This window comes from Brienomyrus brachyistius, chromosome 12, assembly GCF_023856365.1.
Source record: "Brienomyrus brachyistius isolate T26 chromosome 12, BBRACH_0.4, whole genome shotgun sequence".
NCBI lineage: Eukaryota > Metazoa > Chordata > Actinopteri > Osteoglossiformes > Mormyridae > Brienomyrus > Brienomyrus brachyistius.
In genome coordinates, this window is record NC_064544.1 from 23222706 (window position 1) to 23245407 (window position 22702).

At 45.2% G+C, this 22702-nt stretch overlaps 2 protein-coding genes and 1 long non-coding RNA gene across 7 annotated transcripts in view; 1 reads left to right on the forward strand and 2 right to left on the reverse strand.

Annotated features, from left to right (window-relative positions):
- slc2a9l2 (solute carrier family 2 member 9, like 2) overlaps positions 1-10092 on the reverse strand; it is a 102712-nt gene extending 92620 nt beyond the window's left edge. The window contains exons 1-2 of one of the 4 annotated variants that reach the window (XM_048970288.1): positions 8700-10089; positions 267-526 (exon numbers count right to left, since the gene is read on the reverse strand). The gene's annotated coding sequence lies outside the window, so the exon portion shown is untranslated. Of the gene's footprint in view, positions 1-266; positions 527-8454; positions 8641-8699 lie in introns of those variants that run through there. The other 3 variants (XM_048970291.1, XM_048970289.1, XM_048970290.1) reach the window with 3 other exon arrangements.
- Positions 10093-10224: 132 nt separating this feature from the next.
- On the reverse strand, positions 10225-21560 carry wdr1 (WD repeat domain 1). Of its 2 annotated transcripts, none has more exons than XM_048970286.1 (15): positions 21403-21560; positions 20425-20546; positions 19832-19922; positions 19339-19486; positions 17688-17868; positions 16145-16222; positions 15446-15526; positions 14019-14252; positions 13110-13199; positions 12808-12962; positions 12302-12389; positions 12099-12209; positions 11722-11895; positions 11481-11625; positions 10225-10983 (listed from the first exon to the last, which is right to left on the reverse strand). In XM_048970286.1, exons 1-15 carry the CDS (start codon positions 21416-21418, stop codon positions 10877-10879), a joined length of 1821 nt encoding a protein of 606 aa, XP_048826243.1. In that variant the 5' UTR covers positions 21419-21560; the 3' UTR covers positions 10225-10876. The 2 variants fall into 2 exon arrangements, with proteins under 2 accessions (XP_048826243.1, XP_048826244.1); XM_048970287.1 differs by having other exon boundaries at positions 12808-12959; positions 13107-13199.
- LOC125704573 (uncharacterized) lies at positions 20835-22409 on the forward strand. The gene is made up of 2 exons (XR_007381182.1): positions 20835-21083; positions 21185-22409. It is a non-coding gene; the product is annotated as an uncharacterized LOC125704573 (long non-coding RNA).
- The last annotated feature ends 293 nt before the right edge of the window (positions 22410-22702 follow it).

Genomic DNA, 22702 nt, shown 5'->3' on the forward strand with positions numbered 1-22702 from the left:
GCTTGGAGGTGCACCTGCCGCTCTCCCCCAGGGGAGAGGGATCATAGTAGCACCAGTCAAAGCTTTAAACACCACCTGGCGCCCCCTGCAGGTTAGGCGTGGGAGTATGAGGTGTTTACGGTGGTGCCCCAGCCGAGCCTCTGGCGTTTCATAGGAGCACCTGTGCTCCTGGAGCCCGACGATGTCAGGTAATAAATCTTAGGCTGCACGCTCGGCCTGGCCGGGGCCGCGAGCCACCTTTACCGCGGTTAATCTCCAGCACTCACCCTGAGGCGGATCCTTCCGGAGCTCCTGTCTGCACGCTGTGTGCCAGGCCCATGGCCACCCAGCCTGCACTGCTGCCCCCAAGCCTCGCCAATGATTAACATGGCCCCTCCCCAGTCACACTATGCTGAGAGCACAAGATGAGTGGGCGTGCCTTCGATCTGCCACTGGGACCGCTTGTGCAATCATATCCCTCTCTGTTAACGGTGGTTGCCTTTCTCTGCTGTTCCGGCATCATACATCAGTAAGTCCACTGCAATTTCTGTAAAATAAAAATGTGCAGTATAATTCCTAACCTATGGGTGGCACTGTTGCCTTACATCTCCAGGGATGGGGGTTCAAATCCCACTCAAAAAGTGTTAAAATGTACAGTTGGGTAAATTGCTGGAAATAGCTTGCCCATTGTGAAAGTGTCCTGCAGTGGTCTGCTATCATTGTCAGGTTGTACCCGAGCCAGGTATGCTATTCTGCCTGGGATCGGCTCCAGCTCCCCCACATAGGATGAATCGCACACTGTTTGGCATCTTAAGTTGTTCACAACCTTGAAGTTTTGATTTTCCCCTTTTATTCTGGGAAATAGAAGAGCGTTTGAGTGCTCAGGCAGACTGAAGCCGCCGGGAATGCCAATCTCACAGCCATTAGTCACCCACATGCTCCTGTACGCAAGCTGACTTACAGAGCACACATGGTTTCATTAAAGTCAGCAGTGGTCATTTGTGCAAAAGCTTCCCTGTTTCTCACTTATTACCAGCTAATTAAAAAACTCCTGCTTTCACCCTCTAGTGGTCTGTGATGCTACATATCTACTGATATAAGGGTACAACCACCAAACCCTGACTCAGCAGGTTTTTGTTGCAAGTACACATTCTTAATCAATACGCCCCCTGCTTGTCAGACACATATCTGCATGACTAACAGGAGCACTGCTGCATGAAAACAGTCACCTGCTTTCATATCTTATTGTGAGCATGCAGGACGAAAAATATATATAAGAACAATTGGGATTCAGGGCAGTACCCACACAAGCCTGCTGCGGTGGACTTCGTTAGTCTGCTATCTCTGCACCGTTCCTGAAAAGACTGCGTGGTAAGCTTAGTCTTCATTGTGAACTGGAGATTTAATACATCTCAGCAACACCCATCTAAGGCAGAAAATAGGGAGGGAGGGAATGAAAAGGGGCAGGAGAGAGAGATGGCGTGGGCAGCCACCTAAACAACGTGCCGCAGGTGCTGTTAGTACGCTGTGCACGATGGCGGAACATCGGGACTCTGCCTGAAGAATCAATGCCCTTATCAAACGCCTGACCTCCACAGTCATTACATTAGCAACCTTTGGCGTAACACGTTTATTGTTCATTTCTAGTGTCGAAGTTCAGCTGCCACCGATAGCGTCGCTTCCCAACACGGGTTTCTTACAAGAACCACTAGGGTTACAACACTGACGAGAATTCAAATATTGAATTTCTCCATTGAAGAGCATGACTTATAAGTAGGAATCCATTTTTTAAAACTAGAAATCATAGAAGTTCTTTTGTGATGTCACTCACTCACACACACACACACACACACACTGTTGCCTCCTTGCGGCCATTTTCAGTATTGCTAGGAAATTGTACATACATAGTCTACTACCTGTTATTAAACTTAATACAACAGTCATTGCGGATGACATATAGAAACACTGTTCTTTAATAAAAAGTTTGATTTTTGGGAGAGAATTTCCCTTAAATTCATATGAGCTACACTTGAAAAAGGATAAGACTAACATCCATTCAGCGGCTGTTGCCATTGACAGTGAGTTATGCATTACTGTGCAAAATAACTCTCCTTTGTAAATACTCCGTACAGCTGCATATTTCACATGTTCCTGTAAAACTAAGGATAAGACTTCTCCGCACTTTATTGTTTTAACTATACGTTAATTAGATCAACTAAAAGTTAAATACGCTATATTAATATACTGGGCTGGGAGTACGGTATGGAATTATAGCGAGCTAGTTAATTATGGGGCCAGCTCAGTGTTGTGTTTGCCCTTCTGGATGTTTGCGTCCAGTCGGACTTCGTCTGCGAGCGATGTAAGTTAGCGGACTCACTTATGGTCTTCCAGCTGTACAAGAGGAGATGGCTCTCATTCAGCACAACAATCAGTTAAAGGAGAGAGTTAGTACGCCTTTTAGGGAGACGGTGTGTACGCCACAGGTGGGGAGGGGGGATAGTGAAGAACAGGTAGGTCAAGAGAGCTGGGTGAGCGTAGGTCGATCATCCACAGTGGTATTCTCTGGAATACTTCCCGTGCCACGTGCAAGCCAGGCTAAATTAGCTGAGATAAGGAGATTAAATGTGTGGCTAAAATGGTGGTGTAGGAAATAGGGGTTTAGATTTATGGGGCACTGGAAGACCTTCTAGAACAAGTGGGACCTGTTCAAGCCGGACGGGTTGTATCTGAACCAGAAAGGAACCAGTGTATTGGGGAGGCGTATGTGTAGAGTTGAGGAATGTTTAAACTAGGGATTGGGGGGTCAGGGAGGTTAGTTATGAATTTAGGTGGGGAGAGACGGAAAGCCCCAATAAATATTAGAAGTGGGCAGTATGAAAGGCCTACCCTTTGCTGTCTGTATTTAAATGCTAGGAGTATTAGAAACAAAATTCATGATTTAGAAACTTTAATTTCATCAGACACTTATGACATTATAGGAATAATTGAAACATGGATGAGCAACAATGATGAAGAATATAATATGGATGGTTACACGTTGTTCTGTAGAGACCGGATAGGCAAGAAGGGAGGTGGTGTTGCAGTGTACGTAAAAGAAAACTTGCAGGCAAGGGAGCTCACTGATAAAAATAAAAGTACAGAAGCTGTATGGATAAAAGTAGATGCTAAAAACTCAAATGGCCTAATTGTTGGGGTTTGTTATAGAGCATCTAATGTAACTGCAGAGAAAAGCAGAATGTTATATGACGATATCAGGATTATAAGTAATAAAAATGATGTGGTGGTTATGGGTGATTTTAATTTACCTGGGATGCAGTGGGACACAGTCCCTGGCTCTTCTGTAAATGAACTTGAGATGGTGGAATTAGTACAGGATTGTTTTTTTACTCAGTTTGTTAACACCCCTACCAGGGGAGAAGCCCTTCTTGATCTTGTTTTCTCTAATAACCAGGATTGGATTGGAAAATTAGAGGTTTTAGAACCACTGGAAGGTAGTGATCATAACATGGTTAAATTTGAGGTAAATTTTAGTGTCCGAAAAGCAAAGTTCAAAACAAAAGTATACAATGTTAGGAAGGCTAACTTTAATGGTATGAGACTGAAACTAGAAACTGTAAACTGAATGGAGCAAAATGGTTCAAGAGGCATGGGAATTTTTTAAAAGCACATTGTTGCAAGTGCAAGAGGACTTCATACCTGTTTATAGCAAAACTAAACCTAGGAAACTACAACCAAGGTGGTTTACTAAGGAAATTAAGAATAAAGTCAGGAGGAAAAGGGCTCTGTTCCACAAATGGAAATTAACTAATGATTTAAAAACTAAGCAGGAGTATCTAAGTCTACAGGTTAAGTTAAACAATACCTTTAGATACTCCAAGAGGAATATAGAAAGAAAGATTGCATTAGAGACTAAGGATGACAATAAAAGTTTCTTTCAATACTTTAACTCCAAAAGAGCTCTAAAAGCTGAAATGACTAATTTGCAGAATAGTAAGGGCCTTATGACTGAAAATGAAATTGATATAGTAAATGAGTTTAATGATTATTTTACACGGGTGTTCACAGTAGAAAACACAAGTAACTTTCTACTATTTAGTATGAATATAGCATCGTCTATGACCAATATATGTATAACTGAGGCTGATGTGGTGCTAAGCCTAGCTAAGCTCAAAATAAATAAATCACAGGGGCCTGATGGCATCTTACCTATAGTTTTAAAAGAGATGAGGGATATTATTAGCCAACCATTAACTTTAATATTCCAGATATCGTTATCTGCGGATGTGGTACCTTCTGATTGGAAGCGTGCTAATATAACACCCATATTCAAAAAAGGGGATTGAAGTAATCCAGCAAACTATAGGTCAATCAGTTTAACTGGCCAACATGGATTTAGGAGAGGTAGATCCTGTTTAACTATTTTACTTGAGTTTGTTGAGGAAGCTACAAGAGAAATCGATCACAAAAAGGCCTACGATGTGATCTACTTAAATTTCCAGAAAGCCTTTGATGTTGTCCACCACAAAAGGCTATTGCTTAAGCTCAAGGCTGCAGGGATTTTAGGATTGAAAACTGGTTAACTGACACAGTGGCACAATGTCACAGTGGGCCTGCGTTCATAGTGGGGTACCGAAGGGTTCAATTTTAGGACCACTATTGTTCCTAATTTGCATTAATGATATTGACACCAATACGTACAGTAAACTGGTTAAATTTGCAGATGATACCAAGGTGGGAGGTGTGGCAGATACTGATATAACAACAGAGAGGCTACAACGGGATCTGGATTTAACTAGTGACAAGGCTGATACCGGGCAGATGAAATATAACATAAATAAATGTAAGGTAATCCATGCAGGGAGCAGAAATATAAAGTACAGATATTTTATGGGTTCCACTGAAATAAAAGGTAGCTGATTACGAGAAAGATCTCAGTGTGTTTGTTGATGTTTCCATGTCCCACTCTCACCAGTGTGGGGAAGCAATAAAAAAGGCCAATAGGATGTTCTGTTACATTTCTAGGTGTGAAGTTTAAGTCAAGGGAGGTGATGCTACGATTACATAATTCCTTGGTAAGACTCCACCTAGAATATTGTCTGCAGGTTTGGTCACCATACCTTAAGGATATTGCTGCCTTGGAAAAGGTGCAATGTAGGGCTATGAGAATGATTCCTGGTCTTAGAGGAATGTCTTATGAGGAGAGGTTAGCTGAGCTGAATCTGTTTAGCCTCGAGCAAAGGACATGATCCAGGTATATAAGATTCTAAACAGTCTGGATGTTGTTCAGCCAAATGGCTATTTCAATATTAGTTTAAATACTAGCACTCTTGGCCATAAGTGGAAATTAGCGGAAGAACATTTAAAAATAAATTTGAGGAAGCACTTCTTTACTCAGCGTGTAGTTAGTATGGAATAGTCTTCCTGCTAGTGTAGCGCAAGCTAAAACCCTGGGTTCCTTTTAATCAGAGATAGACAAGATTTTAACATCTCTGAGCTATTAGTTAAGTTTTCCCCAAACGAGCTTGATGGGCCGAATGGCCTCCTCTCGTTTGTAAATTTCTTATGTGACGCGTAGTGGTAGCCATGGCAACAGCTTTCACTTGCTGTAGAAAGGTGGTCCATTTCCTCATTGATATTGGAGGAGATTTGGGATTAAATGTATCCGAACCTGAGATATGATGGAGCGCCGTTTCCCTCCCTCATTCATCAAGGTGTTTTTTATAAGCATGTTAGATAATCACATGGCTATGTCACACTGCAGTGTTACGCCCCAGAGTGCGTCATTTCGGCTACTGGATGGACACAACGTACAAACACACACCTATTTGACATGTATTAACCTGCAATACAAGGAATTACTAGGCAAATATGTATTTTGCCTCTTCTGGCCAACTATTTCAGTCCAGATTAATTTCCAAATAAGAATGGATTGTTTAAAAAAAAAAGAGCATGATTGGAATTTGGTCTGAGTATTTTCCTAAGTAAAACAGGAAAGCGTACATACTTTTGTGTGCAGATTTGTTAAGCAAATTATTATTACTATGACAACAGGCCAAAAAAATTAGAGTGGAAAAAACAACAGTAAAGTTAACAGTAAACTGTAATCTGAACATAATCTCCGGAAGTACTAGGTGCAGTGTGAGGTGACAGTGCTAAAATCAAAGGCTGAAACACAACCTCAACTCTGTAAGGCACACAAGCTAAACCATCAAGAATGGGCATGGACACGTCGTGAGACTGATTTTACTAAGTTTTTGCCGACAGATGAGATTAGTGTGACTCCTGAAGGAGCAGATGGCGAGGCCTGGAGATGGACACCTTCAAGCACCAGCAAGTGGGCAGACAAGCGATGCTGTGGGCTGCAGTTACCAGGCATGAACTTCTTGGATCTTCACAACTTACCATTGATAACGTCACAAATAATCATAATGAACTAAATCCCATATTCTCCGCTACCAAGTATGGTCACATATCTGTAACCATAAATACCCCCTACAGCTGTAACTAGCCTGGTCTAAATTACCTGGCACAAGTGCCTTATGCCACAGGCAGACCAACTTACAGAGGTTGTTTTTGCCTTGCTCTGGATGTACACACACTGAGATGATCGTCTTGAATGAGTCAGGTATATCAACAACGTAGAGTTCAATCTAACAGAGCCGACAAACAGTCTTGGACTTATCAGCTACTCACTCTCCGGTGTTGGTGTATTTTACTGGGTAACCAAAATGTCCCAAATCCACCAATTACGACTAAATGTTACAAGCATTAGCAATGATCATCTCACACCCACAATTATCATAATGTTTTTCATGTTGAACATCCATCCATCCATCCATTTTCCAAACCGCTTATCCTATTGGGTCGCGGGGGGTCCGGAGCCTATCCCGGAATCAATGGGCACGAGGCAGGGAACAACCCAGGATGGGGGGCCAGCCCATCGCAGGGCACACTCACACACCATTCACTCACACATGCACACCTATGGGCAATTCAGCAACTCCAATTAGCCTCAGCATGTTTTTGGACTGTGGGGGGAAACCGGAGTACCCGGAGGAAACCCCACGACGACACGGGGAGAACATGCAAACTCCGCACACATGTGACCCAGGCGGAGACTCGAACCCGGGTCCCAGAGGTGTGAGGCGACAGTGCTAACCACTGCACCACCATGCCGCCCCATGTTGAACATCTACTTGTGAATTTAAGTTCTGCTTGTGTCAATGGCTGGCTGCATCCTTCAATGGCTGCTTTCGAAGGCTAAATGAATCAGAGCAGCACCACAATTCTGTCCCATTTCAAAGGCTCCTTCAAATGAGGCCTAGGAATGAGTCCTTTTCCCGTTTCACGCAGGATGCGCCCATTCCGTGAAGGTAAAGTGGGTGTGTCCCAGTAAGGTGACAGGATCAGCACTTCGTGATGCATGGGTAAGGGCGGGAACAGCTGGTGATGCAAATAGGAAATCATACGTACGTCAGATCATCCCATTCATCCATGCTTTCTTTTTCACCTTCGAAGGCTGCAGACGCAGAATTGGGGCAAAGCGAATGAATGAATTTATGCGTTTCATTGTGCATAGTGAACCGAACATAATGCAGTAAGGCTGTAAACGGTAAACGTATTCGTTGTGTACCGTTACAGCCGTTCTATATGCACACCCCCATTTTGGTGACATGTATCAACCTTTGTCATCAAGCCATGGACAAACAGGACACAAGGTCAAGTCACTGCAAGAGTTCAGCTTGGGGGGGTTCCCAACGTTTTCTAAATAAGTAATCATGGAATACCACTGAGGCTGGTTTAACAGTTTTAATTTATCTTTTTGCAAAGCATCATGGGACTGCATATGCAGCACCATTATGCAGCATAACAAGAGAGCCACCAGCCCCGCAGTCAGCCCTTCAGAGCTGAGTCCTTTCAGCCACAGAGGCTCACAGACATCTGGGTCTCCTATACAAACTTTTGCCTTGACTGCACTCACCAGGTGAACCACCTCATTAAGAGCTTCATTAATGCAGTGCTGTGGCAGAATGAAGACCAGCAGCTACAGCAGCCTGTGCAATTATAAGTCCTGGAGAGGGTCCTCAGATTGCCCTGCTCCTCATTATGGCTCCACAGAGACAAGTCTCTAATTTATTTTCACCATTCATATCACATAGGCTGCTGAGTATTATTCTGCAAATCCTAATTTCTAATAACTGAAAAGGTAAATCTGCACTGTGACATGTAAAACTCACTTACTAAATCTTTGTTTAGGGAACCAACTTTATAAAACAGTGTTTCAGTTCAGGTCTGAATGAACGGGTCTTGAATAAAATTGCATCAAAATAACTCAAATTATTAAAAATAATTATTCTTGGCCCTTGACCTGTAGCAACTCGACTAATTTTACTAAAAAATCATTCACTCGAGTGTCTGTCCCAGAAAACTCTTCAGTTTTTTCCCTTGACGAATGAATAATAAATGAACACTTACCGGCTATATTACAGTGTCCCTTAAAGGCATAAAGTTACATTTGCTTACGTTTCAAACACTTCCAACAAGTGCTGGATTAACAGAAAAATCTAAAGGACTCGAAACTTAAATAAAAAGTTTTTCTCCATCGAGTCACTGAGGTATAACGTGGACGGCATCAGCAACGTAATACAAACGCAACTAAAATATAATACAAAGAGTCCAGGCGAAAACGTAGGAAAGAAAGTGAAAGGGACGGGACTCACGTTACTTTTTAAAATGTTTCCGGATACTCTCCTCAACAGCGTTCCCGACCCCCGGCGGCAACCTTGTGCCAGGCTCGCATTTAATGCGATTTCCGCCGTCACATGGCCATATTTCGTGAAACTCAATTTAGAAAATGCTCCAGAGATCCCTAAAGAATGGAGGCGGATCACATATGTGACTCAGGGGAGTCTCTGGAACTCAGCTTCAAGTAAAACAGCCGGTTCTCGGCTGGAGCTCAGCAGGACAATGCAATGGATGGGGGCGCAATTAAATATGCCTCGAATTCGTAACACAAAGTAGTAAAAACAAAGTAATGACTCCATGTACAGATGCGTGATTACAGGAACATGCATGGTCGATCATGCTGTAGTACACCTCGCCGTTACCTTGTGAAAACAGAACTCTGACTCCCTCTGGAGGGCAAACTGTGTATAACAAGCACTTTTCAAAACTTTCCGTGGTTCGATCATTCGGGCCCCAAGCCGGCCAACATTTTTGTCCTAGTCCGTCACCCGTACACCTGCAATTATTAAGTCATCATAAAGCATTTGCTTACCTGGATCCGGCTTGCAGGCGGTGGAACAAAACCCACAGGAGGCTAAGGACCAAATCAAAAGACATAAAAGATGTGGGAAATGCGGAATGAAATGATTGCCAAAAATCTGATCTGAAAGCAGTTTCAAATTGTTGGGTGCATAGGTGAAGCTCCGTGGGACCTCCGTTTGTCTCCTTAATCCAGCCCCACCGTCTCTCGTGCCACGTATAGTCCTTTATCATACTGCGGAACTTGACTCCACATTACTTTAATGTAGTAACATGCGCATTAATTCTGGGCGCTTTCGTAGCTAAGGAGACCACCTCCTTAAAGCTTTAGCGCTGATGTCATAAGCGTTTGCTTTTTAGTCTTGTTAGCATCAATTTATGATCACATTTTGAGAAGCGCTTCTTAGAAAAAACTATAGTTCTTCATTTCATGGGTAGCCATATAGATTATCCGCGGTTGTGTTTCTATTTGTAATTGTTTTCCGGCAAGTTACAGTCTCCTTTCCGTGCTCTTTAGGCTTTCTCCACATGCTGTCTAGAGATACATATACTGATGATGCATCAATACCCAGTACACTTTAAATAAGTAGGTCTACGCCCCTGTGCTAGTTGTAAAATTTGTAAGGGTTTTGTATGGCACGGTGCTTGAATCCATTTGCAAAAATGCTGAATTGAACACGGAAAATTCGCTTTATCCAACATATAAGCTAAACTTAACAGATCTGAAGAAAACCTTAGCAGAGGATGGTTTCGATCCATCGACCTCTGGGTTATGGGCCCAGCACGCTTCCGCTGCGCCACTCTGCTGTATGCTAACGGAACCATTTACAGAAGCATATGTACAATATTTGATGTAATAAAAAATCTGCATGTGCATGCATATATATATATATATACACGTACATATAAATGCGCACATGTGTATATATATATGCGGGCTGCCCGATAACTCCCAACCCAATAACAACGGTAACTAACGGCTCATAGAAATGTATTTATTAAAGAAAAAAATGGGCCATATGTCTCAAAACCGGGATTACAGGATGCGCGTATACCGTCCGAATTGTGCAAAAAAATGGTTTTATATTCATTTATTTTAGTCATTCATTTACCCATAAAAACACCGCAGAAACAATGAGTGAGATACAAAAAGCATTATGCGATTCTGAAAACCATACAAAGCGTCACCAAGAACACAGTATTTCCATCATAAACCTTATTTTAATATCTTCTTTTTCACTTTTCACCCCATCCCTTCCCCCAAACCCCAGTCTGAGTGTGACCACTGTGGATGATAGAGAAACAACCTGCAGTCAGAGGGGTGAGACAGACCCGGCCCCACACCAGAGCGGGGGGGCACAGCCTCTGGAATGTCGAGCACTGAGCGGGAGTGGGAAGCCCGCAGAATGACACAGTAAGTGCCGCTTACTCTGATCTCACTCATGTAAGAGTTACCCCACTACAGCCTTTAAGGTGAAGGAAAAGACATTTTAGGCACGAGCTGCATAGCGATGACGGTGGTGAGGGTGAGCCGAGGGGCCGAAATGGGGGGGGGGGTTTAAATTAAAATAAAAATGCCACGACTTCTACAGCAGTTCTAGTCCCTGACGGTGCTTCCGGCCCCAGGGCTGGTTTAGAATTTGACAGTCCACTGCTTGACGCTGGCATCGTGGGAGGCTGTCACCAGGGTGTGCTCATCCAGCCAGGCCAGGCCGCTGACATGGTGGAGGCGGTGGGCATCTGGGGGGGTGGGACAGAGGGTCTGTGAGGCTGGGTATTCACAACAAGGACTACTGTGGGAGTTTTTAGACAGATAGACATTGAACCCCAATACTGGTGTTAAGAGTTGCTCCAGCTCTGCCCAGTGAGCCAAGAGTCCAGCTTAGGTTCTGCATTTCCCCATTTCTCTATCAGAATTTTATTTTTAGTAATTAAATCTCAGTTGATTTAACTTGGAGTGATACCACAATGTCATCATTCATATTTAATACACAGATGCACATTTCATTGCATGCCACCGGTCTCACTTAAAAGGACACACAATCCCATATCTCAAATTAGATGCAGTCCCACAGAACTGGGCTGCCATCTGGATTCAGGCATACAGCTGACTGAGGGCTTATGCTAAGGGGGGAGGTCTCTGATCCCAAGGAAAGCAAGGGCTGCTGACACCCCCGCGCCATACGCCAGCCAACGCTACCCCATGGTATCGGGAGTTCCCAAGGAAGCAGACTTACCTGGGATCTTGACCCGCTTATCCGAGTCACTGACGGCCCACAGGAAGACTAACATGTCCATGCCCCCACTGGCAAAGTGCTCGTTATCCGGAGACCAGGCTAGGCAGACCACCTTGGCATGGTGCCCATAGAATTCATTCTTCACCTGGGGAGGAAGACGTGGAGGTCACAATCAAGTCTCACATTTCTCAGAGGAAAAACAAACAGCCACAACTGAGGCACGAGACGCCGATCGACTTACGGCGTATCCATCAGCCACACTGAAAACTGTGATGACCTTCTTTTCGTCTGCCACAGCCAGGAAGGCACCGTCGTTGGAGTATGCCATGTCCGTAACTGGCCCCTTTGCCTCCATCGTCTTCCCATCATCCTTCAGTGTGTTCCCTTGGATGGAGAACAAATGTACCTTTCCATCCTGGATGGTACAGAAACACTCTATATCAGAGGCCAGCAGGGGGCATAGTGGTGAAGAACAGACCCAGACATATGCAGAGTGTACACTCAGGCCTGGCTAATCCAGCATCGATGCCAACACTCCCACTGTCTGAACATCAGATGTCTAATGTTGTAGGTGTAACAAGTGATTTTATGCATCTCTCTCTTCACTGGTCCACTTACAGCTCCGCCCACTGCTGCAGTCCCGCCTCCAGGGTGAAGGGCAGCCGACTCCGGCTCAAACTCCAGGTTCTCCACAGTGAAGCACTTCTTCTTGTCTTTCATCAGAACCAGCTGTTCAGGCACGACAGAAGGAGACAGCCAGATGATTTGGCAACGTTTTATGAGTTTAAACAGGCCGCTGGACTCAGGGCCGACTGGATTACCTGCCCAATGCAAACAGCTAAAGTATATCCCCCTGGTCCCACCGAGATGCATTTGGGCTGGAAGTCCATCTTCAGCAGGTCAGAAGCACTAGAGAATAAAAGCTCCATAAGAATGGTACAAGAAACCACCCAAAACGAGACACAAATTCGCAGGCACAGAGATTCAAGGGACCTGCTATTTTCTCTGAATAGTGATGAAAACTATGGTTTGGCCAATGCCAGCCAAGCCCCCCCATCAGCTGGAAAAGGCAATAAATCACAGGTCCCAGCATTAAGCAGCCCAACTTAGGCAGGGCAGTAAAGGATGGTCAAGGCATGCAGAGATATTAAGGCAAGGAAGGGGTAAAAGTGAGAAGCTAGGTTCAAAGCATCTTTATCAGTCAGCAGCAAAGGGAAACGTTACGAGTGTGTAACATTAATATGAATCACGCTGTACTCTATTCTCCCTCATGTAGAGCAGAATATTCCTGATTGCAGGGGACCACCACAACAGCTACCTGGCTCACCTGTACTCCTTCCTTCTCAGGTCGGTGAAACGCACAGTGTCGTCCATGCTGCAGGTGACCAGCCGGCCGTCCTTGTCCACAGCCATCTTGGCTACCAGATTGCTGTGCCCTTTGCCAGAGAATCCGTCATTATCCCCAGTCTCGGCATCCCAGTAATGTGGGAAGGGTTAAGGAAAGCAACTAGAGTACAGGCCATGCTCCAGTGCGGTCGCACACCACCTAGCTGTCAGACTGGCAACAGCAATGACCTGGAAGCCTCCCCCACAGGACGGGGGTCAGGCAGCCGCCCCCCCCGAAAGGATATTGATGTGTCCGTCATGGCTCCCGGAGTAGATGTAAGGCCGGCCCTCATTCCTGTGAGTCGTCAGCGACTGGATGGACTTACTGTGTCCCTGCAAGATCACAATTCAGCATGGTGTCAGCAAGGCTGGATTTATGGCTAATCCTCATCCACAGATGGATGGCGAAAGCCCACATTTATCACAGGGATAAACGAACTCCCCCTCCCCCGAAATCCTGAGACAACCATGAACCCGGAAACTTCATAAACCGGAATAAAGAGATGAAAACAAAATCAAGAACTAAATTAAAACAAATATTGCTTCCGGAAATTTAAATGATAGTCTAAAATATATACATACATTTTGTTACATTTTTAAATACTGTTTAGCTATTAACGATTTGATTAATTACCGTTAATACCGGGAAGGTTTTGCCCATTTTATGAACAGAGTGCGTAATGTTTACCGTTTTCACACAGGATTTTTTAAAGGTCTCACGCAAACAACTCTGTCTCCACTCTGTCAATCATCCTTGGAAATAAAATTACTAAAATGTAAAACAAAAATACACAAAAACCAAATGGAATACATTTTAAATAAATTTAAGTTATATATTTAAAATTTTACTTTTTGTTTTCTATGTTTTATTAGTATAACTAGATTCCAAATGAAAACTATTTGTTTTTAAAAGAAATATCTGAATAATACTGCCATGAAACACACACAGGCACGCAGATGCACAGACCGATCGATCAATCTATGGGCAAAACCCTAATCTCAACAATGGCACCTTTAACCCTGGGAACCCATGGGGTCATATATGACCCTTATATTTCTGCCTTACATTCAACCCACTCATCCCAAGTTAAGAATGTCCCCACTTGTATATATAAAGCAATACACACGCTAAACGCCCCCCTACCCCCCCACCTTGATGATGCGCAGCGGCCGGTCAGGATTGTTCCGGTCCAGGTAGTTGATGTAGCCAGACAGCGAGATGCTGAGCAAGTGGCCCTTCTGCCACAGGCAGCCCAGCTGCTGGTCCAGGACATCGGCGCCCATGTGGAAGGTGGTGACGGCCACATTGGCCGCCACGTCCCACAGCTTCACCGTCTTGTCCCCGGAGGCGGAGATCAGCTGCGTGCTGTCAGCACTCCAGCTCACCTGGGGGATGGGAGGGGGCCGTGTTTAAACACACCTGACAGATGGCTGTTAATGAAACTGATCTCTTATGCAAATGGTTGCCTGGGGAGGGGAGGTGGAGCAATGCATGACACAGCAAACGCAGGAGAGCATCATGGCTGCTTGGGTCCTGAGGCACCCCAGTCACGTCCCACCAAGGATGGCGAGGGCTTTCACAGGTGGCACAGGGATTCATTCAGATGCTGATCTGCCCACAAATTGAGCCTGTGGCAGCCAAGCAGGCTGTATACCCTGCACACAGGTCCGGATCAGCACGTCAGCAACACAGGGTTTGTCTCAGCAGCCGCTATTGCTCACTGCCACCAGCAGGGGGCACACTAGCTTTGGTCATTCAACCAACTACATCTGCATAACCCCCTTAGATGTAATCTATAGGGGGGAGGGGAGCAATAGGAATACAAATGACATTACAACATGGAGAAGTACAGAATTTTAATCCATGATGAATAATTGCAAAAGACAGCATGTACCTCACCAGTACAGGACATGACCCAGCGAGGCTGAAATATTACTGCTGTTCATACACACAAAAAGTGGACACTGCACCCCTAACTTGAACAGGAAGGCCTCAACTGGATATTTACATGAACTACAAAAGTAAGTCAACATGCTGACTTATCATGGTGGGAACGCCCCCGATTCAGAAAAGAGGTGGTACATACCAACATAAACACATACCAAGGGTACTGACGTATCTAACCAAACTATTTTTAAAGAGGGGGAGGCCTCATGTGCATCTGTTCCCTCTTGACTGTGAACTAACACGCAGGCCATTTCTGCTCCATTAGTGAATTTATCACTTCCGGAGGATGAAACATGTCAATATCCTGAACGAACGAGGAGCTTGGCTCCTTCAGAATGGACCAAACAGGACATGTGGCCTCCATCATGCCCCCCACAGACTGTGACCCACAACACCAGGCCCAGCACTCATCTGGAGAACCTTCTACATGGCTGAGCGACTCCCCACCAATCCGGCCTCCAATCCCTCTCTGACCATCTAGAAACAAAACTCTGAACCGAATGCAACAAAACTTTGGTATTCCAGTGTCCTTGTCAGTTCTAAGTCTGGGCACCTGGTTGGTCAGGCATTTTGTGACCAGTCAGCGACTAAAAATAAACCATCTCACCGGCACAGCACGCTGCACACTCACCGCGTAAACGCCACCGTCATGCGCCTTCTCACCGCCCAGTGCTCCTGTCTTCTCACCCGTCTTTCCATCATAGAGGAAAATCTGGTTGGAGACGGGAAAAAATAAAACATTAACACAACGTCCCAAACGTGCAGCTAATTACCTCGTCAACAGGCTCCTATACGAAATCCTTTGTTTTCCACATTTAGAGACAGATTTAAAGTTACTGAAGTCATTCACTTGGGGATCTGAACCAACATCCATCCGTTTAAGAGTTCACACCACTTCCTGTCTGCAGAGATAACTGGAATGCCCACTTTGACATGCGCTGTTTTTTTTAGCCTCTCTGTGTGTGTTATTCCTCAGAGGGTTAGCTAAGAGAATGGGGGGGGGTGTTTTTAATGCCCTTCCGTTTATGGGGACCCCAATGAGCACACGGCCCATTTAGTGTGGTCTTGGGTTTTGCTGACATATAGAGAACCATCTGCAGGTACATCTCCTCCCAAAGATCAGTAGGATAGTGCTACTGTAGTTTTTGGTTGGGGGCGGGGGGTCCAGGAAGTATAATTAATGGCAAGTTAGCATCAGGCTTGTCAAGGGGAACATTTTTGAACCATGGCACTTTACATGACCTAATCTGGTAAAATATCCAGCTACATAATGCTATGTCTGGATTGATTAAAGGGTGAACAGTGCATGTAGGGTGGAGTGGGGGCTCACCTGTCCATCCGCACCTGCAGAGGCAAATCTGCTGCCATCCGGAGAGAAGCGCACACAGTTCACAAACCGGCTGTGATCCTGGGGAGATGGAATCCAAAGTCAGTCCATTTAATAAAAAAAAGATACTGACCCCCCTCCCCGCCTCAGTCCAGCACAGCTGGCTGCTACAGTGTCCATCTGGCTCATGTTTTAGAGAGAGACAGAGACAGAATGGCTCCTTTCTTTATCAGCGCAGCCCTTTGTAAACATGCATGCATATTAACAGGGCTGTGTACACCTAAGAGCAGGTTGTCCCATTACACAGCACACTCCATCAATGTTTAATAGCACCCAGCGCCCATTAAGGCGAGGGATTCCCCAGAAGGGAGCGCCCTCTCTCTGCACCACAGGGGCCCGGGTCCTCAGCACCTGCTAAGGGGAGGGATTCCCCAGAAGGGAGCGCCCTCTCTCTGCACCACAGGGGCCCGGGTCCTCAGCACCTGCTAAGGGGAGGGATTCCCCAGAAGGGAGCGCCCTCTCTCTGCACCACAGTGACCCGGGTTCTCAGCACCTGCTACAGCAGTGGTATCAAACTTCAGTCCTGGGGGGCCAGAGCCCTGTGTAGCTTAGCTCCCTCCCAGTTTCACCACAAATGGCTCAAGAGCTATGTGGTAATTAGGACAAGGCGTTTAATCCAGTGTGTTAAATAAGGGGAAACCCAAATATGTGTAGGTCTCTGGCCCTTCAGGACTGGAGTTTGACACCCCAGTGCTAAAGGGAGGGATTCCCCAGAAGGGGGCGCCCTTGTCGCAGACTCCTGCAAAGGGCTGGGATAGTCTCGGACTGTGGGCTGTGGATACCAGCCGAAAGTAGGAGGTGTTATTTATCAAGGCCTGTCTGGCAGACACAGCCCACCCAGCAGGCCTGCTGAGGACTGGCCCTGAGCCCGGAAGCTTCCAACAAACAGCCAGTGCAGAAAATCATGGGGAAGAAAATGTCCCCCTTCCTGATCTGCTGAGCCAGTACTGCTCGATCAGCCTGGATGTCAGTCATTAGTGTGATACCTGTACAAATACAGCCGGCTGGCCCCCACCCCCGCATAAACACTCTACTGCTCTACATTCCCACAATTCCTGTGTAGTGGCACTTCGGTACTACACCAGCTGTAGTGCATCCAACCCGCAGCAGATCAGTAGCTGTCAGACCCTCTACACGTCTAGGCACAGGTTACACTCGAGACATACCCAAGCTGAAAATTTGATTAATCTCACTTCTGACACTTTCTGTTCATTGATTGGTTCAGAACTACGTCCATCAAACTGCATATCCAATGAGAACAGATCCAATACCAGGAAACGTGAGAAATCAGAAAGTGGACACACTGCCAGGATGACAGCCCAACTTAGGGAACATACAAAATCACAGAGTCGAAACCACAACTCTGGAGGCCATAAGGCTCCTCACACAGCTAAAGTTTAACGTCTCATTGAAACTGAAAAGAAAAGTCTTGATTGAGGTGAGCATGGATGCCTGTCGGAGGCGGCCTGTAGGGGGCATGACTCACGCTCATGGTGAACTTAAACTTGAAGGGTGGCCCCTCGAAGAAGGCGGAGCAGTTGTCATCGCTGCCGGTGACCAGGCGGTATGGCCGTGTCTGCTTGATGTCCACGCTGTTGATGATCTTGTTGTGGCCGGTGATCTCGCCCACCGAGGAGCCAGTGTCCCACAGGAAGACGGCACCAAACCTGTCAGCACGGGGGGGACACAGCCGGGACAATTACCTCTCATTTGCTCTCAGTCCCCCTCTGCACACATCAGAAATGGCCACTCATTAAAGTAATGAAATTCTCTGCCGACCAACATTAAAAAAAATTGTTTTACCAAGCCGTTAATTAAACACAGACAAAGCAGGAGTGGGCAGTCTTACCCGCAAATGGCTGCTGTGTATGGGGATTTTCACTGCTACTCCCTAATTAGATTAATTAATTAGAGGACTGATAGGCTGAAGAGTCCTCACTCCCGAGTGTGATCAGCAGACCTAAAGATTATCCCAAAAACCTGCACACACACCGGCCCTGTGCGGGTAAGATTGCCCACCACTGCGATAAACCCACCAACTGTCACAGACACCTTAAAAAATTCATTACAGGTAACAGTCGCCAGAACTGAATTATTCATTGCTGTGGGCTACTTTTGCAATTCAAACTGCAGTATTTAGCTTAACCCACCATTCAGCTACTTAATTATTACAACACTTCAGAAATGAGATGACCTAATTTTATAATTTCTCAAAATTCACTATACTGAATGAAAACACTGACAAAATCCATGGCAATATGCTAGCACTGACCAGAGAGCACAGGACGAGACCTAAAGTTTTAATTATTATGGGATGTTTGACAGGCCACACCCATCAGCTACAGCACTTCCAGGTTGCGGAACAGTCAATGGCTGAAATACCATTAAGGATCCAGGGCACGGATTCCATTTGTCACACAGCAGTGTGACTGTGGGGAAAAAAATAAATAAATAAAAAAATAAATAAATAAATAAATAAATAAAGAGTTTGATGCATTATTGGGCTCCTGCACCAAGGGGACAACTCCAGGGAGCCACGTAACCGGCCCAAACTTCCCTGTGTTCTAGAGTCTTCGCTGACACAAAGACAGCTTCATAGCCAGAAATCCTACCAGAAAAGGAAAAGCACAGCAGATCCCTCAGAGATTAAGAGCGACGCAGAAGGCTCAGCGTGAAGCCCGGGTGCGCTCGGTTTACTGGGTCGTGGCGCAGTTTTAAAATAGACGCCCCCTATGGGACTCTTCCAGGAATGATTTTCTCAAATATTCATCATTTCATCTGACTATATCCCAGTGCTGTGGAGAGCAGTAGACGACCCTCTTCTGGCTCTGAATACATTACTGCCCTACAAAGTATTCATTACTTACTTCAGATGCAGATGGTCGCCCCTTATTTGCACTGAAACAACCCACTTAAAAGCATTTTAAACTATCTGGGCGATTCTGCATGAAATGTAACCTCTAGGCAAATTAGGATAACCTAATACTTAGAAAACAACAGACAACCCCTCATTCAAAGTATTTACACTGGCAACTGCCTGAACAGACTGTAAGCATCTGTGCTGAAGTGACTCTCGGCAGAGGGTATGGACCGCTACCGCCCAGCTGGAAAGCAGGCCTCTCCGCAGCGAGACTCACTTTTCCCTGCCTTCCCCCACCATGGCGATCCGCTTGCTGTCCTCCGTCCAGGCGATGTCTTTGACCTTGCCTGAGAAAGGCTGGTACTCATACTTCAGCAAATGTTCCTTCTGGGTGGTGTCCCAGATACGAATCTTGCCCGAGATATCTGTATATGGGAAGTTTCAAAAGTTTTAAACAAAGACCATTGAAAGAAAGTGCATTCTTGGGACTAGCCAGCACACAACCCCCTTGGAGCAGCTGGAGTTATGCGGTTTGCTCAAGAACCAAAAATTATATGATTAAGCTGCCAGCTACTTTATTTCAACAACCTTCTGAATATGGGGCCAGATCTGCGACCCACTAAGCGACATATCACCCTTAAAACATTTTAAACTGACACAAAGACTGGGCAGCCTTTTCGTCAGACAAATGAGCAGAGATTCAGAAGATGTGGTGATTACAGCAAAACAGCAGAATTACAAGCCGCACGTGTACAGCATGGCTACCCTACCTGCAGAGGCAATGTAAAAGCCACTGGGGGAGTATTTAGCCACAGTGACCTGGTGGGGGTGCTCCGTGTAAATGTCTGCGATGGCAGGATTCTAGAACACAAACTGGACGTTATCCAATGGCAACTGAGATAGGAAATTAATAATCGGGAATGAATTACATCTTATACACCCTGACAGAACTCAAGTAGAGTTGACCTTGAATTGTATCAGCAAAATTAACAGTCCTTTAACAACAGCTGAAGATCATATTATTACTACTAATACTAATTTATCATTAGTATTATCAGTATTATACCATTACAGAGCCAAAAATAATATAAAAAACAGCTTAAACAAAATACACAGCAGGGCATTGGTGAAGGCAGTTAATTTGGGGGCAGTGACCAGAGAGATCTATAATTAAAAAGTGATACATTGCACTCACTCATCCCCTACGGCAATGGTGAGACCCTGATAAAGGGACCACCTGCCATACTTTATAGCAGAGAGAAACCCGTCACCTCCAAACATCAGTCTTAAAAAAAAAAACACTCCCATTCCAGCTCGAGAGATGGGTGCCCAGAGCAGAAAGAAGTGCGGCCGAGATGCCTACATCAATGTTCCTGATGATGACGCTCTTCCCATTGGTGTAGAGGAAGTTGCTTCCCTTGGGGTCACCTCCAAGGATCTTGGAGACACCCCTCTCCATTTGGGGGAGGCTGGCAAAGACTTTCTCTGGGTACAAAGGGGAAAGAGAAGGAAGGCCGTCATCAAAAAGCAAAGCATCAAAGTCACCTGTCATCAGCAGTCAAGGTGCCCAGGCTCTCTCGCTGTGTCTGTGCTTTCAAATATGACAGCTCTTGATGCAGCCAAACAAAGTTAACAAAAAAAAAGCGCACAGTTAATTGAAGATGCACATTTCGTTGTGTAACACAACAAATGGGAGGCATTCACACTTAGTCGGGAAGCTAAAATGTGTCGTGACAGCGGTGGAAATTCAAAAAAAACTTCATGATAGCCAGATAACTCTGAAGGAAGCTCAAGGAATCGGGACAACCGGAAGATATTAAAAAGTCCCCGTTTCCTCGCAGACTTCTTTATAGGGAACTAAAATACATAAATGATGGCGTTTGTGGAAACCACATCGGATGACCGCTACTTTCATTCTCTGATCAAAGCTGGGGGACAGATTCGCAGAAGCTCTGCAGAAAGGCACCATTTTTTTCTGGGCGTTAATGTTAACTGAAAAAACACCTGAACAGGCACGAATAGGTTCGCACGTTTCCGCATTGTAACAAATGTAATCGGTTCGGCTCAACTTCAGTGGGCTCACGATCTAAATAAAAATGGCCGGGTTTGTTTTGTTTTTACAGGGATGCGAGAGATCTGACACATGGGTAACGAAACGTCGCCGGTCGGACACGCATGCAGTCTGCAAAGCCCAAGAAGAAGTTATCCGACAAGGCGAGGCTCCTAGCTCCTCGGGAGTCCGCTCGGCCGGTAGCTGCTGCCAGGATAACATAACACTTACACACTGCAAGTATCAATCACGATGTCAGGTATGCAGTAAGCCAACCGATCGGCGACTTACTCATTTCGTACGACATGCTGACAGGCGCCGCAATAAGCTCTTCGTACGGATGAATAGTCAGTAGAGCCTCCGTGCTCAGACTCCCTGCTCGAATTCCTGCACCACCGACTCGGCCCGGACTCGCCCAGCAGCACCAACGCGGAAGAAAGTGTCGCGCGCCGCGCCTTTACCCATATATGGTAAAGTCGGCCGCGGCGCGCGCGCCTGACACGATCTCTCAGGAAGTGACGTCTTCCTCGCGGCCTAGAACTGGGAAGCTATGAATGGGGGACTGTTTCTTTTTTATTATTCTTCTTTTTATTATTTATTCTTCTTATTATGTTCACCGCATTGTACTTATAAAAACGTTGTAACCATCACAAGATTACATTTTATAACACGTTCTGTCTGCAATTACTCAGGTCTATGGAAAACAAAAGGGTAATGCACTGCAATTAGCAGCGATGCCTAAAGCAGACGCATCCACAATTCTTTTTTACATTTACCATATGTCCATGACATTCGCTGTAAGAGTCAAGTTAAATGCCTTTATTAATGCTTTCAGTCCTTTAGAATATGCGTGCTCTTAAAAAGTACATAATCAGAAATGTCTCTAAAATGTTTATGGAAATTTTCAAACAAGTATAGGTTGCTCAATTCAATAACATTACATATGAATCTGACTGTTGCAGGAGAATAACACTTCATTAAAACTGCTGTCAACTACATTTTGAACTATTTATAGAAATCACTGCAGATATGTAGCCTAACTAAAGAAAAGTGTAATAGTATGCTACTAATGAACCACAATACAGGGATTTTCACTAATGTAAGAACATTATACAAAAGAATTGCCTTACAATGGGTGCCATGAAGTCTCAGTGAGTAGCATATACCTCTACAGTTGAATCTTAACTCTGCATGTAATGTGAGCATGTTCCCCATGCTGTGTGCCGTTCTTCTTGGTACTCCAGTTTCCTACTGCAGTCCAACAACTTGCAGTTAGATTAAATGGCACCTATAAATTACTTGCAGTGTATGATTGTGTGCTTTTACGTGCCCTGTGATGGAGTGGCGTGCCACCCAGAGTATTCCAAAGCCTTGTTCCTTGTGCTGGCTGAGATTGACTCCAGGCCCCCTTGCGACCCTGACTAGGACCAGTATTTGTAAACTGGATGATGAAGTAAAAACCAGATTTTTTTCCAATGGACATAATTATACATTAATAGGATTACAGTTGGTCATAATAACCGTTTGCTAAGATAGGAAATTTTTTAGCTAGTATCAGAAAGATTTGGGGCCACATATGGGCATGAAAATA

Excerpts from the sequence above, each read along its gene's own strand:
- wdr1 (XM_048970286.1), bottom strand. Across the intron at positions 19,487-19,831 it reads CTTTTACATTGCCTCTGCAG|ATATCTCGGGCAAGATTCGT; the intron begins GTAGGGTAGCCA and ends TCCCATATACAG. Across the intron at positions 12,210-12,301 it reads TAGCTGTTTGCATTGGGCAG|CTGGTTCTGATGAAAGACAA; the intron begins GTAATCCAGTCG and ends GTGCCTGAACAG.